The sequence below is a fragment of the Camelus bactrianus genome, chromosome 2 (assembly GCF_048773025.1).
Source record: "Camelus bactrianus isolate YW-2024 breed Bactrian camel chromosome 2, ASM4877302v1, whole genome shotgun sequence".
Taxonomy (NCBI): Eukaryota; Metazoa; Chordata; class Mammalia; order Artiodactyla; family Camelidae; genus Camelus; species Camelus bactrianus.
The window spans coordinates 26,862,335-26,882,421 of record NC_133540.1 but is presented as its reverse complement, the minus strand read 5'-3'; the positions used below and the strand labels follow the sequence as shown (position 1 = coordinate 26,882,421).

General features: G+C 39.1%; 1 protein-coding gene across 11 annotated transcripts in view; it reads left to right on the top strand.

The window, feature by feature from the left end:
* TRIM2 (tripartite motif containing 2) overlaps positions 1-20,087 on the top strand; it is a 160,772-nt gene that overhangs the window by 107,501 nt on the left and 33,184 nt on the right. For 6 of the 11 annotated variants that reach the window (XM_045505513.2, XM_010968514.3, XM_074377187.1 and 3 more), the window contains exons 2-5: positions 1,553-1,737; positions 6,682-6,919; positions 18,004-18,155; positions 19,366-19,546. In XM_045505513.2, the coding sequence (XP_045361469.1) occupies positions 1,553-1,737; positions 6,682-6,919; positions 18,004-18,155; positions 19,366-19,546 (756 nt within the window). Of the gene's footprint in view, positions 1-1,552; positions 1,738-5,833; positions 5,896-6,681; positions 6,920-18,003; positions 18,156-19,365; positions 19,547-20,087 lie in introns of those variants that run through there. The other 5 variants (XM_045505514.2, XM_045505512.2, XM_074377190.1 and 2 more) reach the window with 3 other exon arrangements.

Here is a 20,087-nt window from a genome sequence, read left to right as displayed (position 1 = left end):
GGGAATAATACTCCTTCCTGACTAGGATCATATTGAACATTAACTACATTTCTTTTTTTGTCTTTTTTTTTGGAAACAGTGTTTCTGTTGGGAATTGGGGGGAGGCTGTGGACACCTTAGAAATATTAAGAAAATTCAGAAGTGAATTTTAGCTCAGCCTTGGTGGGCTTTGGGATAGAAGCCAGAAATTCTTTAAGGTGGTAAACGGGGCTGTGTTATATGTGGTGACGCTTCCCTCCCTTATTCTTTCATAGGCCCTTCGTTTTCTCTTTGTTATCCTCTTCCAAGTCTCCTTTTCTGGCCTGATCTCTCACATTTTGAAACCTCCTCTGAATTAATTCACTTCACCAGACCCTCAGATACCAGTAGAGATTTCTTAAAATAATAAAGACCACCTCTAGACTTTGTCCCTGATCCATGGCAAATATATTTTAGTATGAAGTCTATAGATCTTTAGCTCTGAAGAAAATATTCTGAACCACATACAAAGGTTTTCATTTAAAATTTTAACTATTCCATTCCTGCATATGAACAGTATGTAGGGGAGGGAAAACTTCTCTGATCTTAAGTTCTGTCACCGAAGGCTGTGAATTAAAGTGACAAAAGACATATATCAGAAGAAAAGGTGTACACATTTTATTGATATTTCATTTTTCCAAAAGAAAAAAATACATATTATATTTTATTGAATGTTATTGAGTTAATATTTTAAAATATTTATTTTCATTTTTTTTTCTTGTGTGTTTTTGTTTGTTTGTTTGTTTTACTTTGTTTTTGTTTTTGGCAGGGGGAGGTAATTAGGTTTACTTATTTATTTTAAGGGAGGTACTGGGGATTGAACCCAGGACCTCATGTAGGACCTAAGCATGCGCTCTACCACTTGAGCTATATATCTCCCCTGCCTCATTATTTATTTTTTAATGGAGGTACTGGGGGAAAACTTCCTTTACAAATAGGAAATGTGTGCCCTACTTTTAGGCAGATGGGAGAGGGCAGAGAGCTTTTCCTCATCTGTGGTTTCTCAACTGCCTTCAGCTCAAAATAATCCTTATGTCAAAATGGCTTATTTTGAGCCCCTTCAAGTATAATACTTGGGAAAACATTTTCTCCTAATAAGACCATTCTATGTGAGGTAGACTATAATGGTCTATATATTATATTATATATAATCTAGGCTGTAGTATTTTAATAAGACTATAAACATAGATTCAAACACAGTCCCGGCTGAAGCCATGAACAGGTACAGCTGTGTAAGTATTCCTCCATTCAGCTGCCCCTGCTTTGAAAGCCAGCAAGCTCCCTCTTTGTACAACATACTTTCTTCTAATTTGTCCTATTTGCGTGGTGAACTTGTGATTATTTTATTGATTTACAAGACAGGCCTCTCACTGTACACTGTCTGTAGTGAGGAGGGTTGATTATGGTCATTCTGAGGTCACTGACATGGAATTCTGCCTGTATTCATAATACAGTGTATAATGAATGAGCCTATGATTGATTTGCATTTATAGATTATCATATGTTTTTCCATCTTGGTTTTTCTGTCTGACAGCAGCAGCGTGCAGGGTCAAAGACAGCCGGCCCCCCATGTCAGTGGTCTAGGATGGCCAGTGAAGCCACCAACATCCCAAGTCCTGTGGTACGGCAGATTGACAAGCAGTTTCTGATTTGCAGTATATGCCTGGAGAGGTACAAGAATCCCAAGGTTCTCCCCTGTCTGCACACTTTCTGCGAGAGGTAAGCCTCCTTTGTGCTGGGGGAGGGAGTTTCGCAGACTGACCTCCTGCAACCTGCCAAAAGGTTCTTTCCAGAATTCTCCAGTTACCTATGGGAGGCAGTAAATCTTTTGTGCTTCTGATAGATATATAGAGTTGCCAATAATTTAGTTTATTTCAAACAACTCTAAGTAGGAGGAAGTAATCCAGTAGCCACTGATTTATTTCCACGGGAGATGGAGCATTAAGTATTTTAAGATTGAAAAAATTTTAGCACAGGGAACTATATTCAATGTCTTGTGATAACCTCTAATGGGAAATAATCTGATAAAGAACAGACTTATGTACATAAATATAAATGAATCATTTTGCTGTATGCCTGAAACATTCAATTAAAAAAATGAAAAAAAAAATTTTTATTTCCCTTTGTTCCTTGTGAAACAGTTTTTGCCCACCACACATCTCTCAGAGAGGATCTTTGGTGAGGCCAATTAAAAGTCTACCATTTTCTCCCACATAACGAATCAGGTAAAATACCTGCATATATGAGGAGTTAGTTGAAGAGAGATCTTTCTTCCAAAGATGCTTCAGAAGACACATACTGATGGCACATGTTATGATGTTGCAGATGAAGGAAAAAAACTGTATATATATATGAAATAATTATAAATTACCTGAATATACAGTTTGCTACATATGAAAACACACTTCTTTTTTAATCTTTCTTAAATAGTTTTTTCCATTGAGTTAATCAATTTTCAAAATATATTTTTACCCTCTTGCTCAACTTACACCATCAGCAATTAAGCATTAAAAACATTGTTAGCAATTAGTTTATCTGTGGTCTACTTTATTTCCCTAGTAAGTTTACGTATTTTTCTTTTTTTTATATTACCTTACACATTCACTGTTTTTTGGGTTTTTTTTTCTTTTTCAGTTTTATTAGAATTATTACAGTTTGCACATATACATTATATTGCATGTAAATACATATATACAATATACTGCACTTTTTATTAGTTTACATATGTGTACTGATCATTGTTTCTAAGAACAGATTAGAGCTTTAGCTTTTTAAACTTACATAGTTATCAAAGGAATAAAGCCAGCCACAAAATAAGAATCAACAGAATGTGGTAATCCAATCATAAAGGACAGTCAAATGTACTTACACATATTCAAGAAATTACATATTCAAGAAATCAATCATCTAAGTTATAAATAGTAAGTAGTTCATTTGTGTCCTTTTTTTTTTTTTTGATGTGGTATACGGATCAAAGTATTTTTTGTTTGTTTGTTTTTTATTTTGGTGATGGGGGAGGTAATTAGGTTTATTTATTTAGTTAGTTAACAGAGATCCTGGGGATTGAACCCAGGACCTCGTGCATGCTAAGTACACGATCTACCAGTGAGCTATACCCTTCTCTCCTGCATATTTTTCTTAAAAGCAAATATGGTAATTATTTTTATAGCATTTTATTAAATATATTTTCCTTTATTACTTAATGCACAAAATTAATTTTTTTTACCTCCTATCATAGAGCAGGAAACTGGTATTTCCAATGACTTCACATCAATGCTAATTACATTTACAATCCAATCTAACATACATTTGTTATCTGATTGAACGTGCTTTGAGTTGATTTACTTTGGAAGGTCTCAGTTGCAATAGAAAAATCACATCCTTGGTGGTGATGGATGGATGGATTCGGTGGATTTGTTACTGGTGGTTGTGGTGTTTTGTTTCTTTGTTTTGGGTTGTTGTGGAGTGTGTGTGTGTGTGTGCATGTGTGTCTACTTTTTGTTTGTTTGAAGTGGTGGTATATAAGGGCACTGATACTTTATTCATTTTATATGTTGGCTTAAGCACTTCATAATTCATACTCCAAAATGGCTAAATGGAGAGTGACTTCTCCTTCACTCCATGGATGTAGCTAAAACATGAACCCCAGCTGACTGTCCACGGTTCCCCGGGCTCACGTGGTAAGATGACTGTTTGAAATGCAGCAGTCGACACAGCCTAGAACTCTGTACATGATGCTGAGAGCCACTCAGTTTGAGCTTGGCAGAGCTGCCCCATCCCCTGCTGTTCAATGCCTGGGCAGTCTGTTGTTTGGCTTCTATTTCCTTGCTCTGATAGGTGAGAAGCAACCCTTCTGGGCTGCCCTGGGTCTGCTCCCTGCCCTCTCACTGAGGACTATTTCAGCCCACTTCCAACTCCCATCCAATAGCTAGTGGCAGAAATTTTCAAGATCCTACCATGGCAAGTCCCTATGGAACGCTGTATGTTGACATTGTTTTAGCATTGCTTGCATTGCAATTATGTACTTCCTTAAAATAGGAAAATTTTGTTTACATAGAGACAAAATTTCAAGGCTGGTCTTACTGTCATTGGCGAGTGAGACCCAAGACCACTTACCTCCACCTCCTGCCGGGCACAAACACCAGCCAGTGAAGAGCAGCCCTCTTACTGTCATTTCTTCCAAAATGCCATCAGTGGGGCTTGGAAGACAGAGACTCAGTCCCTGGCCTCATGAAGCTTACAACTAAGTGGAGGAGCCAGTTGTTAACCATCTAATCACTACAGTTAATGTGAAATTAAACCAAAGACAAGTGCTACATACCAGACGCACACAGGCGACCGCATAATAGAGGAATTTGCTCTAGTCAGGGAAGGCTTCCATGCAGAAGCGATGATTAAGTAGAAATCCCAAGGGTGAGTAAAAATTAATTTAGCAAAGGGGAGTGAGCAGAAGGAAAGAATTTCAGGGATGTGCAAATGTGGAGAGTGAGAGGGACCGTGACACTTAGGAAGAACTTAAATAAGCCCAGTGTGGCAGACGTGCAGCAAATGAAGAAGAAAGCAAATGTCTAGGTGTCAGATCATACAGGTGCATAATCCGTATCACCACATACGGACTCCTGTCTTCCTTGTATGAACAGGGGAAGCCACAGAAGGGTTTCACCTTCAAAGTGAGAGGAAGGAGAATGGTGAGCTGTGAGTTTTGAGAAGGTCACTCTGGTTGCAGTATGGAGAAGGGTTAGCGGGGTACAAGGGGGATGACCGGACACGAGGTGCAGAGCGACTGCAGAAACCTGAGAAAGGGTGGTGTGATGCAGACAGAGACCTGGAGAAGCTGGAAAAATATTTAGGGATATCCAGGCTTTGGTGATGGGTTGGATGTGGACAGTGAAGGCCAGTAAGGGAATTACGGTTTGAAGAACGACTCCTACATTCTGGTTTGCTTAGATGACTGGATGGAGGTGTAGTTCATTGAGATTAGGGGGGTGGACACAGTTTGCGGGAAGGTCAAGGGTTTGGTTTTGAACATGTGAGTATTAGGACCTGTGACATATCTAAGAGGGGAGGTCAAGAGATCAGTTGGTGTACAGATGTGGGGCTCAGGGGAGACATCTGTGTGGCAAGAAGCATAAATGTGGGAGTGTTATGCTTACTTTTAGGCACTACAATGTAATGCAATACCCCAGGGAGAAAAGAAGGCTTACAGTAAGCCTTGCTTAACTCCAAAGTGTATTGATTCAGTCGAAAAGAGCAGGCAGAAAGAACCCAGTGAGTGTGATGTCATAAGCCAAGGAAGGATAAAGTTTCCCAAAAAGGAGGGGTAGGGAGATAGTGGTCAAACGTGATGAATACTGTTAAGTCCAGTAAGACAGTATTGAAAAGTAAATGTCTGTTAGATCTAGATGTCACTAGTGACCTTAGAGAAAGCTGTTCCGTCTCTGGTATTGATTCAGTGCCATGCTACCGACGTGTGTGACATTGGGAAGGTCAGCGTACCTCCTCCATGTCAATTTCCTTATCTGCAAAATAAAAGAAATGGAGCGAAACTGGAGGTTTTCACATTCTGTTTGTCGGAGAAACTGGTAAACAGTATACACTGCAGTTATGGAGAGCTTAGATTCTGATCCCAGGTTGCCTGCGTTTACCTGCTGCTCTGCCTCTGACCACCTAAATCCCTCGGGCAAATAGCACCCTCTCTCTGCCTGCGCTTCCGCTTGTGTCTGAGGGTGATCACAGGGTTATTGGAAGGACAATTGACCCTTGAACAACACAGGTTTGGACTGCACAGGTTTACTTATTGCGGATTTTTTTTCAGTGGTGAATACTATGGGATTCCACGATCTGCGTTTGGTTGAATCCTCAGACACAGAACCGCAGGTGCGGAGGAACCGGGTAATCGGAGGGCTGGCTCTAATTACATGTGGATTTTCCACTGCAGGAAGTGTCGGCTCCCCTAAACCCCTAGTTGTTCGTGGTCAACTATACTTTGAACTTAGTGAGCAGTGTTACTCATTATTAGCCATACGTTTTGCTAATTAAATGAATTAAATTTGACACCTTTTAAAGAGAGGTCAGGATGGTGGGACTCCATCCCTCTTTCAAACAAAACATTTCCACTTTGATATGTTTTCAACACCTGAGATCTGCTGATGATTTTGTATGTAAAAAGAGTTTAAATGTTAACAACAACAAAAAGTGACATGTTTCTCCCAATTTGTGTGAAAGTCCACAAATTCGTGAACACCATACTAGATATTCTAGACCAATCTTCACCTTGCATGTGCATATAAATTGCCTTGGAATCTGATTCATTGGGTCTGGAGTGGGACCTGTGGTTCTGCATTTCTTCCAAGCTCTGGGTTGAGGCCGGTGATGCTCACCCATGGACCACACTTTGCTGGTGTGACAGAGCTCTAAGAAACGGTACCAAAGCCAGTGAGATTATTCTTTTTTTTTTTTTTTTTAGCAGAATCCTTTGCCTGATCAGTTGACGGGTCCAATGTGAGGTTACTTATTAACCTCAGAGATATTCCTTTCCCAGTAAAGGAAACTACCACGGAAGATTATGCCGAGTAGCCCTGTAGTCACTGAGAATGTGTATGGTACCCATTCCAGGAGCCCCGCTGTGCTGACAGCCCTCCTTCTCTTCTGCTTTGGCAACAGGTGCCTGCAGAACTACATTCCCGCCCACAGTTTAACCCTCTCCTGCCCAGTGTGCCGCCAGACCTCCATCCTACCCGAGAAGGGGGTGGCCGCGCTTCAGAACAACTTCTTCATCACGAACCTGATGGATGTGCTGCAGCGAACTCCAGGCAGCAACGCTGAGGAGTCCTCCATCCTGGAGACGGTCACCGCTGTGGCTGCGGGGAAGCCTCTCTCGTGCCCAAACCACGATGGGAATGTAAGTGAGCGGACTGCAGGTACTACTGCGTGGCCGTGCGGCTGCTTGATTTGGGGAGGCTTTGGGCAATCAGAGGTTAGACACTAACACAGAACTCCACCTGGAAACTGAGTGATTCAAAACGCATTTTCTCAGTCCTCAGACTATTTTGCCTGCTTCCTTTCTCTGACCGAATTTAAATTATAAAGTCAATCTTCATTGTGTCTACGTAGCACAAATTGTTGGTTTCAGCAGGGGAGCTAACCTATAATTCTGCAAGCTGGGCATACTTTGCCCCCCATAAACATCTGTATAATAAATTATAAAGATGTCTAACAGATAAGTTCTGCAAATTGAGAATGATTATTAAAATATTACTGAAAAAAAAAACAGAGAAGTAACACTGCTTAAGTGTACTAAAAAGCTATGCACTAAAGTACAAGACAGAAAAGAAAAGAAAAAGAAGTTACTGAATTACAGTTCTTTCTTTTTCTTGCAAGGGAAATTTTACTCACGCTCCCTTAGACCCTACTTCTTAATCATAAATAGAATTTGAAATTATGTGAACCTCTCATAAGAGATTATAGATTATGGATTCCAAACATATTTCCTGCTACCAGCAAGCACAGTAACCATTATAAACTCAGGAGGACAGTGTGTCCCATCAAATAATGGATTCACAGTAGCTGTGTGCCCGGACAGGCAGCACTGCTTAGCAGCTCACTGTCCGCTTTGGACTCAGATTGTCTGATTCAAATCCTGCTTTTTAATTCAGTCCCTGTGTCAGCTTTGGCAGATTTATTAAACTCTCGGTCTCACTTCCTCATCTGTCAAAAAGAAAGCAATAATAGTTTCCCATACAGGATTATTTGGAGAATTAAATATTTAAGTCAGAGAAAGCATGTGGTAAGCTCTCCATAAATGGTAGCTGTTAAGTTATTTGTAGCTTATGACTTCACCTTTTTCTTTATATAATGGCCACTCCAGAAGTGTTGGAAACTGCTGTAATAAAACTCTAAGACAACAAGAGATCATTAGAGCCAAGTAATAAGTATTAGCCATAATGACTGACTGTTGAGTTACCTCTCATACCACTCCCCGCCCACTGTGCTGCAGCCTCCCTGGCCTCCTAGAACTTTCCATGTGGTCTCCCACCCTGGAGCCCGGCTGTTCTCTGTTCCTGATGACCCGAATGCTCCTGGCTCCCTCTTTACATGGCTGGCTCGTTCTCATCCTCCCTGCCTCAGCACAAACTCCTCCCACACGGAGCAGTCTTCCCAGATGCCCTAGCTAAGGCAGACCACCTCTGACGCCTGGGTACCCGGCATCGCACTGCTGTCTTGACATTCGCCACGTTCTGCCTGCCTCCATCTGTGTGTCTGCTGACTTATTGACCTCCTGGCCCTGCTTTTAGAAAGTGAGCTCCAAGAGGGAGGGTCCATGTCCATCATTAGACCCCTGGCACTAAGCCCAGTATCTTACACATGAAAGTGCACATACAAACAGAGACCAACCAAACAAAAAAAAAGAGGCTACTGATTCAGCACTTGCTGTAACAAGGGGTCAGCCACCATCCCTCGTGTTTTGTCAGAGACTCAGGGTCAGGCAGAGGAGTGGGAAAGCCCCATAGTGGGAAAACGGGGGCGGCTGCAGATGCGCCCTGACTGGGAGCTGCTGACATTGGGAAGCTGGAGGCAAACGATTTAGTAGTGGGCAAACCTCTGTGATTGCTGAGGGGTGCAAATTTGGCTTTCTTTGGTTGCTCCTAAGTTGGAAGCAGGGACAAAAAGTATTAGTTATCAAGCCCTAGCCATTTGGGGCCAGGTGGTACAGAATTTATTGTTCAGTTTGTTGGATTGTTACCAGAGATAGCAGTTTGACTTTTCCTTACAATCCTGACTCGTAGCAGCCTGGCTTCCTGTGTTGTTTCACGTAGATAAGGGGATGGGTCTCCCAGGCAGGTGGGTCCCAGTTCTATTTTTCTATCTGGTCTGACCATTGTCCATCTTTATATTCAGTCTCTCAGAAGTCAACCAGCACCTATTTGTTGAACAAATGGCCAGACACCATGCTTGGCTTCTTACACACCACTCGGTGTCAAGTAGGTATTGGGTACCTTCATTTTATAGATGAAGAAACTGAGATTTGAACGGTTTAAATCACACACGTCTCACACTGGCTCTTAGTGAAGACTAAGGCTGTCTCCTCCTGGGGCTTACATCCTAAACACTAGTCTGGGAAGGCATTTATATCAGACACATGAGTCCCCGTATCCCTTAAAGTGTAGTCCAGGCATGGAGTTCTCTGAAGACCTGTGTTGATAGGAAAGTAAAGTTCCAGAAACGTTAGGAGACCTATGGTACACACCGGTCCAAATTTGGGGTGTCAAGGACAGACACGTAGAATGAGAAATAATGGCAACTGGAATGATTACATCAATAAGTAAAGGCAAGAGTGTCGTGGAATTCAGGAAACAGCTTGCAGCTCAGCTCAGCTAGAGCCTGGAGATGGGGCGACAGTGGTGGGAACACAGCTGGGTTGCAGGATGCAGGGATGGGTCTGGAAAGAGAGGGGAGGAATTGTGATGAGCTATGAATGTCATTGAGGAAAGGTTTGACCAAAACACCATAAGCAGTGAGGAAGTATATCACTTATTTGTGAGATCTAAAAAAAAATGATACAAATGAACTTATTTACAAAACAGAAACAAACTCACAGACATAGAAAACACATTTATGATTACCAGGGGGTAAGGGGGTGGGAAGGGATAAATTGGGAGTTTGAGATTTGCAGATACTAACTACTATATATAAAATAGATAAACAACAAGTTTCTACTGTGTATCAAGGGAACTGTATTCAATATCTTGTAATAACCTATAATGAAAAAGAATAGGAAAAGGAATATATGTATGTATATGTATGACTGAAACATGATGCTATACACCAGAAATTGACACATCGTAAACTGACTATATGTTAATAAAAAATTCTTGAAAATAAAAATAAAACCTTTTAAGCAGGAGGTGAGTATTTTAGTGGCATTATGGAGGAATAGAATAGCTGAGACTGGAGGCTGCAACACCAGTTCTGAGTTTAGTATTGAGTTGGCCAAATGAGAGATGGTAAGAGCTAGAATGAAAATTTCATCAATGGACTTGGAGAAGGAAGGATGAATTTTAGAGAGGAGAGTACTGTTTCACTTGAGAATCTGCCCCCCACAAATAAAAAGGCATATACTAAAATCTGTTGAACCAAGCTATGAAGACTTTGAGCAATTCAAGTTGATCATCTAATAGGATTAAAAAAAATTCACTGTATTTTCGCATTGTGTAGACCAAGTTCCTGCACCACAATGCAATAAAGTTATACTAGGACCATATGTTATAGAAGAAACCCCAAATCTTTTTTAAGCTTATAATTATTTAATCAAAGAAAATTAGTAAAATTAAGATTATTTACAAAATAGTGTAAGTGGAAACTTTATTAAATGTGTAAGATAAAGTCAAATCTGTACTCAAGAAATTTTATAGGTTTAAGTATTTTCTGTTATTTAAAAAGAGTGCATTTCTAGAAATGAGGAAAAGGACAATAAAATAAATATATGGAACACAAAAAGAATAAAGACAACTTTGGAGAATTTGAAAATAATGAAACAGTTGAGTTGATGAATAAATCCAAGAGCTGAATTTTTAAAAATTAATTAAATAACCTGACATCTGATAAAGCAACAAAGGGTAAATATATAAGTCAGATTAGGGCTAATAAAGAGATATTAGCACAGATAAAAAGATTTTAAAATTAGTTCTCTGTGCTAAAGGCTAATGAAGGCTGAATGAAGTGAATGATTAAGAAACTACAAATGATCAAGAAAATCCAAGTAGACCTATAATCCTGAGAGAAACTGGTAAAAGTTAATTTAAAACTGAATACCTTCAAGCCTGTATGGAACAGGTATGATTCATGGTATCTACACTTCTGGACCGTAAGTGAAGTTAAGCCCCAAATTCACCTGTGGTACACTCATGACTCGGGCACCAAAATCTAGTGACGACAGAAGAAGAAAACTACGAATCATTCAGTTTATGAAAGTAGCTGTGAAATTCTTATTTAAAATACCCCAGTACATTTTTACTGTATAAGGGTGCTTACTTAGAAATTAAGTATATGAACATCACGAAAGAAAATGAGCATAGAACTTAAAAAATTCACAGGTGGTATAAAAATGGCTGATAATCATATGAGAAAAGATGTTAAGCTTCACAAAGAATTCCTGAAGATGTATTTCCTGAGCATCTCTGGGCACGGAGACCCTTGGATGCCATGGGCTGCTAAACAGAACACTCTCAGAGATGCTGATTCCAGCAAAGTTAAAGCCTTTAGGTTAAACCTTTCCCTTGTCTATCAAACATACTGCATTAAATCACATTAAAAATTAACTCTATTTAAAGATTGGATCCTCCTGGAGGTGAATGAAGCTATTTTAAAGTATGTTTTGAGCACTTTCTCTATGCTGGGTCTTTCTGATTCTTTGGAATCATAAAGCTTATAAACCAGGAAGAGGCCTTGGAAAATTAACTGCATGTCTTGCATCATTCAATTGCTTCACCATAGATTGTAGGAATTCACTGCTGCTGCTTTGAAACAGGGGTCCTCATTGCATATTCAAGCCAAATGCATGCAATATTACGGATAAATTGCTGCAGTTAATTGCCATGGGTAAATCTTTAAAAACAATTCAAGCATCAGAAGGTTAATAAAATTGGGTAATTAACAGTAAAGCAGGATGTTGCCGTCATAAACTGCCTGGTGCTGATTAGCACATGTGGAGGAAAGCCTGTCATTTACTTTAAGTGCTGTGACACTATCTGTGTTCTAATTAAACTGCCACGGCTGTATTGTTCAAATACAAAGAAAAATGGGAATAACGGTCAGTGATTTAAGAGGTTCTCTGCACTTAAAGCAGACATTTGAGCTCATGCCTCGTCCCAGAACACAAATGATCATTAAGCCCTGTTGTTGGTTCCTTAGGCTCCTCACTAACAAGGATGTTAAGAGGTGCAAACCTTAAATCCTCATTAAGAATGCCCTGCCACTCACCAGTTCCCACTCCCAGAAGCCTTGGGGTTGGCTGCGAGGCCCTGAGCATCCTTTCTAGCATCTTCTCTCTTAACAAACACAGATGGTGACTACCTGTCAACAAGGATAAGCTCATCCTGGCCTCTGGCCCCCCCACCCCTGGGAGCACCCACATCAGCTCATCGGAGATGGATGAGCTCAGCTGAGCCTCACACCTCACACAATTAAATCTCAGCTGGAGTCAAAGCTGTCAGAACCCAAGCACAAGCATTTGAGAATGACGAGTTGTTGACGCTTCAGAATAATTCCAGGGCTTTTGCTTCCCAAGAAACACTTGGGATACTGAACCAGGGGCAATTACCCAGGTCGGCTGCTGTCTCTTCAAACGTGCAATCAATTTTTTTTTTTTAATTTTGGGGGGTGTTGGTAATTATGTTTATTTATTTTTTAATGGAGGTACTGGGGATTGAACCCAGGACCTTGTGCATGCTAAGCATGCACTCTACCACTGAGCTATACCCTCCCCCCAATTTTTTAAATTGAAGTAAAACTCACTTCAATTTGTAACAAAACATTTAACATTTTAACCATTTTAAAGTGTACAATTCAGTGGCTTTTAATATATTCAAAAGGTTATGCCAACACCACCACTATCTAATTCCTAAAGTTTTTCATTATCCTGCAAGGAAACTCCGTATCCACTAAGCAGCCACTCCTCATCCCCTTCTCCCAGCCCCCACTCTGGCACCCACCAGTCCACTTGGTCTCTATGGATTTGTCCATTGTGGACATTTGATATAAATGGAATCCTACAATATGTCGCCTTCTGAATCTGGCTTCTATCACTCAGCATAGTGTTTGCAGGGTTCATCTACATTGTAGCATATTTCAGAACTTGATTCCTTTTTTATGGCTAAATAATATTCATCATCCAGGTATACCACAATTTGCTTATCCATCCATGAGTTGATGGATATTTAGGTTGTTTCCACTTTTTGGCTATTATGAATAATGATGCTGTGAACATTCATGTGCAGTTTTTGTGTGGACATATGTTTTCAGTTCTCTTGGGTTTATAGCTACGGGTGGAATTGCTGGGTCATATGGTAATGTTTACCTTCGAAGAACCACCAACTTATTTGACAGCAGCTACACTACTTTACATTCCCGCCAGCAAAGTATGAGCGTTCCTATTTTTCCACATTCTCATCAGCACTTGTTATTGTCTCATTTTTGAGTCTGGCTATCCTAATTGGTGGGAAGTAGTGTCTCATTGAGGTTTGGATTTGTTTTTTTCCCAGTGACTAATGATGTCGAAAATATTTTCCTTTGCAAATTGGCCATTTATTTATCCTCTTTGGAGAAATGTCTATTCAATTCTTTTGCCAGTTTTTGAATTGGGTTCTTGAGTTGTAGGGGTTCTATATGTTCTGGGTACGACATCATCATCAAATGTATGACTAGGAAATATTTTTCCCATTCTTTTCTCTCTCCTGGTAGTGCTGTTTGATGCTCAAGTTTTTAAATTGGTAAAGTCCAATTTACCTATTTTTTTTCTTTATTCGCTTGTCTTTTTGGTGTCATATCTAGGAATCCATTGCCCAATCTAAGGTCATGTACTTTTACCCCTATAATTTTTTCCTAGGATTTTTATAGTTTTAGCTGTTACATTTAGGTCGTTAAATCTATTTTGAGTTAATTTTTATATATGGAGTGAGGTAAGGTTTCGACTTAACTCGTTTACATTGTAGATATCTGGTGGTCTTGACATCATTTGTTGAAAGGACTCTTTCCCCCGCCCTTGGTATCTTTGTCAAGAATCAGTTGACCATAAATGTATGGTTTTATTTCTGGACTCTCAATTCTATTCCATTGATCTATGTGCCTGTTTTTATCCTGGTAACACACAATTTTGATTACTCTAGTTTGATCATAAGTTTTGAAATTTGGAAGTGTGAGGCTTCCAATTTTGGTGTTCTTTTTAAAGATTGTTTTAAGACATTATGAACTCATATACAAAACAGAAACAGACTCGCAGACATAGTAAACAATCTTATGGTTACCTGGGAAACGGGGTGGGAAGGGATAAATTTGGGAGTTTGAGATTTACAAATGTTAGCCACTATATATAAAAATAGACTTTTTTTTTAAAAAAGCTTCTTCTGTGTAAAGATTACTTTAGCTATTCAGGGTCCCAGTGTAATTCTGTATGAATTTTAGGACTAGCTTGTTCATTTCTGTGAAAGAGGGCATTGGAATTTTGATACATGTTTCACTGAATCTATAAATCAATTTGAGAAATGTTGCCCTTTTAACATACTAAGTCTTCCAGTTCCTGAGCATGGGGTATCTATCCATTTATTTCCATTATTAGGTGTTCTTTAATTTCTTTCAACAATGGTTTTGTAGTTTTCAGTGTAAAAGTCTTACACCTTCTTGGTTAAATTTATTCTTTAAGTATTTTATATTCTTTTGGATGCTATTGTAAATGGAGTTGTTTTCTTAATTTCATTTTTGTATTGTTCGTTGATAGTGCATAGAAATATAACTGATTTTTGTTTGTTAATCCTGTATCCTACAACTCTGCTGATTTTATTGCTTCTAATTGTGTGTGTGTGTTTGTATTTTGGGGGATTTTACATATATTAAATCATGTCATCCCTGAATAGAGTCATTCTTACTTCTTCCTTTCCAATTTGGATGCATTTTATTTCTTTTTCTTGCCTAAATGCTCTGACTAGAACGTCTGGTATATTGTTGAATAGAATTGGCAAGAATGGATGTCCTTGTCTTGTTCATGAGCCTAGTGGGTCATCATTAAGTAAGCTATGGGTTTTGGTAGAAGTTTTTTGAGGAAGTTTCCTTCTATTTCTAATTTGATAAGTGTTTTTAATCATGAAAGGGTGTTGGATATTGTCAAATGCTTTGTCTGCATTCACTGAGATGAGAGTGTGGTTTTCCCCTCTTCATTCTATTAGTGTGGTACACTACATATAATTGATTTTTGTATGTGGACCACTGTCGCATTCCTGGAATAAATCCCACTTGGTCATGGTGTATAGTTCTTTTAATATGCAGCTGGATTCAGCTTATTAGTATTTTGTTAAGGATTTTTGCACCTGTATTCATAAGGGATATTAATCTGGAATTTTCTTTTCTTAGGATGTCTTTGGCTCTGATGTCAGTATATTACTGGCCTAATAGAATGAATTAGGAAATGTTCCCTCCTCTTCTATTTTTTGGAGAGTTTGGAAGGACTGGTGCTAATTTTTCTTTAAATGTTTGATAAAATTCACCAGTGAAGCCATCTCACCGTGGGCTTTTCTTTGTTGGAAGTTTTTTGAACATTGATTCGTCTCTTTAGTTATTATAGACCTATTCAGATTTTCCATTTCTTCTTTGAGTCAGTTTGAGGTAGTTTGTGTGTTTGTAGGAATTTATACACTTTATCTAGGTTATTTGATTTGTTGGCATACAAGCGTTCATTGAATTCTACTTGTCAATTTTATTGATCTTTACAAAGAACCAACTTTTGGTTTCATTCTCTCTTATTCTGTTTTTCTATTCTCCACTTTATTGATCTCCACTCTAATCTTTATTTCCTTTCTTCTGCATGCTTTGGGTTTAGTTTGTTCTTTTTCTCGTTCCTTAAGGTAGAAGCTTAGGTTATTGATTTGAGATCTTTTTTGATGTGGACATTTACAACTATATATTTTGCTCTGAGCACTGTCTCTTATAAGCTTTGATATGTTGTGTTATTTTTATTCATCTCAAAGTACTTTCCAATTTCCCTTGTAATTTCTACTTTGACTCATTGTTTAAGAGTATGTTATTTAATTCCCATATATTTGTTAATTTTCCAGATCTCCATCTGTTATTGATTTCTAATTTCATTCCATTGTAGCCAGAGGAGATACTTTTTATGACTTCAGTCTTTTTAAATGTATTGAGACTTTTGTGACCTAACATATGGTCTATTCTGGAAAATGTTCCATGTGTCCTTGACAAAAATGTGTTTTCTATTATTGAACGGAGTGTTGTATGTAGGTGTGTTAAGTCCAGTTGGTTTATAATGTTCCAGTTTTCTGTGTCTTTATTGACCTTCTAATACTGCTGTTGTTATTAAAAGTGGAATATTGAAATCTCCAACTGCTATTATTGAACTGTCCATTTCTCCCTTCAATTCTGTCAGTTTTTGCTTCATATATTTTGGGACTTTGTTGTTGGGTTCATATTTGTTAATATTTGTTATATCTTCTTGATGGATTAACCATTTTATCATTATATAAGTTCCTTTTTTATTGAAGTATAGCTGATAATGTCCTTTTTTTGTCTTCTATAGCAACTTTTGTCTTAATGTCTGTTTTATCTCATGTTGGAATAGCCACTCCAGCTCTCTTTTGGTTACTATTTGCATGGAGTATCTTTTTCTATCTTTTTACTTTCAGCCTATTTATACTCTAGAGTCTCTTAGAAACACATACAGTTCACTCATTCAGCAGTGTTATTATATACCTACTATGTGCAAGGGGTTACCTAGGCTCTGGATGAGAGAATTTCAGTGCTCAATAATTTGAAATAAATGAGGTATGAATAAAATTGCTTTGGTGGGTGCATTCACTTTGGGAAAATCCATCAATCTGTCTTAAGATTTGTGACATTTTCTGTATGTGTGCTATACTTCAAGAAAAAGATCCCCCTGAAAAAGTACTCTGGGAATTCAATATTGAAAGAATTTATTTCCAGCTGAGAGAGTAAGAGGAATGTCTTCACAAGGAAACCAACTTTCAGGCTTTATGTTATATTATTACTGAGAGTTCATCATATCAAGATAAGGTGGTTTTATTTTCAGGTAAGCAAATATGATCATCATTGTCATCATCATTGCTACTACTTACTAAGAACTTTGTGCCAGTGCCAGGTATCATCTGAGTTCTTTGTGCATATTCATCTACCGAATCCTCGTAGAAGCCCTGTGAAGTAGGTTAGTAGGTTACCTGATTGTTTCCATTCAGCAGAGGGAAAATTGAGACATGCTGAGGTCACGTAAGTGGTGGAACCAGGATGCAGACTGCTCTGACCAGCTTGTCTCTTATCCAAACAGTAGCAATTCTCAAGGTGCAATCTAGGAACTCTCATGGGTCCCCAGACCCTTTCAGAGGGTCCACAAGGTCAAAACTATATTTGTAATAATACTAAAACATTATTTGCCTTTTTTTACCCTCAATCTCTCAGGAGTGTACAGTGGCATTTTCTAGAGACTGTATGTGTGCTGTCAAAACAGATTGAATGCAGAAACAGATAAGAGAATCAGCTGCCTTTTGTTCAGCCAGACACTGAAGAGGCTGACAAATATGGAAAACAATGCCATTCTCCTCACACACTTTTTTTCACTTTGCAAAATATATTTTTCAGAAATTATACTATTCATGTTCACATTTAATTGGCTTATTTTTGCTTGTAATTAATAAATATTTTGAATGTTTCTCAGTTTCCATTTTTAATATGATAAATATCTTTTTGTTATATAAACAAAAAGCATTTGGAGTCCTCAATAATTTTTAAAGGGTATTTGAAGTCCAATCTGTCTGTGTTTGAGAACTGACACTTAAAAATTTATCTTTCCTTTTCTTCTGTGAAACTGGATATAATATTGCTTACATCCTGGGGAGGCTGTGAGAATTAAATGAGAGAATGGGGTGGAAGGTATAGCTCAAGGTTGGAGCAAGTGCTTGGCGTGCACAAGGTCCTGGGTTCAGTCTCCAGTGCCTCTGTTAAGGGAAAAAAAATTTTTTTTTAGCGGGAGGAGGAGGTAATTAAGTTTATTTATTTTTTTAATTAATTTTTTTAATAGAGGTACTGGGACTGAACCCAGGACCTTGTGCATGCTAAGCATGCACTCTACCTCTAAGCTGTACCCTCCCCTTAAAAAAAATTTTTAATGAGAGAATGTAGGTGAAGCCCTTGTGCATAGTAAGCACTCAGTCAGTGGCACTGAACCTAGAATTGCTCTTGTGTTCCCCACAGGTGATGGACTTTTACTGCCAGTCTTGCGAGACTGCCATGTGTCGGGAGTGCACAGAGGGGGAGCACGCGGAACACCCCACAGTCCCCCTCAAGGACGTGGTGGAGCAGCACAAGGCCTCACTCCAGGTCCAGCTGGATGCTGTCAACAAAAGGTGTGCACACCTCCCCCAGGCTCCCAGCTGGCCGCCCGTGGCCTCAGGGTCTCATGTCCCAGTGAAACAGTAGGTTCATGTCGCCTAAATAAATTCTCCTTTGATCATAGGTCTGTCTTCATAAATTAGTGGGTGATGAAGGTCCTCCCCTGCCCCATGGTAAAATTCTAACCCCCTTTTGTTACGAGTGGTGGCTTTGCTTTCAGTACCTTAGTGTGATTAAATGATTTTCATTCATTCATTCAAATATACATACAAGGAAAATGCTTTCAAGAGATCTCTGAAATTTGTGCCTGAAACCAGGTGGTCTGAAGGGCCTTCTTAGCTACTGTTCTTGAAATACTTAAAGGCCCATTGTGCTGACTATGACTGGCTCCTCTCTGTTGGAGCCCAGCAAAATGCTCCTGAGTAGCAATCGCTCGGTTTTCCTTCTGCTTCCCTACTTCCAGGCTCTTTATTTGGCATGGAAACGAAGGAACAGAGTAGCTGTGTGATGCATGAGAAAGACCAAAGAGAGGAAATAAACAGCCAGCTGAAAATAAATCTCTTCACCAATAGCTGAAGTGAGAAAAGTGTGGTTATTCTGCACTCATTAAAAGAACTTGGAAACTTGCAGGAAGTTCCCAAGAAACTCGTTAAGTTTGGATAAGTTTTTCATGTGATTGGGGAAAAAAGATACAGCTATATATTTAGAACAGTGGTTCTCAGCCATGGGTGATTATACACCCCCCAGAGGACATTCGCAATGCCTGGAGACAATTTGGTGTCACAGCTGTTGAGGGGGGAGGAGGGGAAGAGGAAAGGATGCTATTAAAATCATAATGTACAGACAGTCTCCTGCAACAGACTTCTCTGGCCCCAAATATCAATAGTGTCAAGTTAGAGAATGCCTGATTAGAGTGTGAGGCAGAGCTGTAGGGTTCTGAGAGCTTTAAGGCTTTGTGCTATCAATTATTAAAATCAAACAATTGAGGTAGATTGAAGTAGACAAAGACCCTCAAAATCTCTCTTCTCAGAGGCAATAATTATGTCATGTCTTATTCATTCTGTTCTTTAGTGATTACTTCTTTAAGATGCTGAAAGCCACGAAAAATGTTTCTTGACAAAATATAGTGTTTGAATAGTTTGTGTGTGTTTTGTTTTTTGTTTGTTTTTTACTATTTCTGTGTTGATGTTACTATGATAGTGACCTTTGACAACTGTCCTCCAGGCTCCCAGAAATAGATTCTGCTCTTCAGTTCATCTCGGAAATCATTCATCAGTTAACGAACCAGAAGGCCAGCATTGTGGATGACATCCATTCTACCTTTGATGAACTCCAGAAGACATTAAACGTGCGCAAGAGTGTGCTGCTGATGGAGCTGGAAGTCAACTATGGCCTCAAACACAAAGTAAGACCCTAGCCGTTCTTACAGACATCCTGTAAGAGGCACGGTATCTGGGGCCTCCCTGGCGCCAGCTTACTGTGTTCTCCTAGCAGCCAAGGGGACTCAGATGGCTCCTTAAGTGTCACTGTTGTTCAGTAAATAGTAGTTGTCACTCAATGGCATATCCAGCTATTTTTTTCTTTCCTGTTTTCAGCAAAACTATGATTCTGTGGCCTTAAGTACCACTTTATAATGTGACACAATGCAAGGTTGAATATAAAGCAGTGCTTTCAGGATTTAGGGTTAAACTGGATTGTTTTCCTTCCTTAATGATAATATCTAGTAGTCTCTTAATTACTCTGTCACCCACACCAACCTATTAGTCAACTTCAAAGTGAACACTGACTGCAGACTTTACCATGTCCAATCACAAAACCAGGGATGAAAGCTTCTGATAGTCAGGTATGGAGTTTTCATTTGTCTGGTTTCTGTTCCTTTAATGGTGACAGGGGAGCTTTGGACATTAGGGAAAGATACTGAATAATGCATATTTCAGATGTCAGGC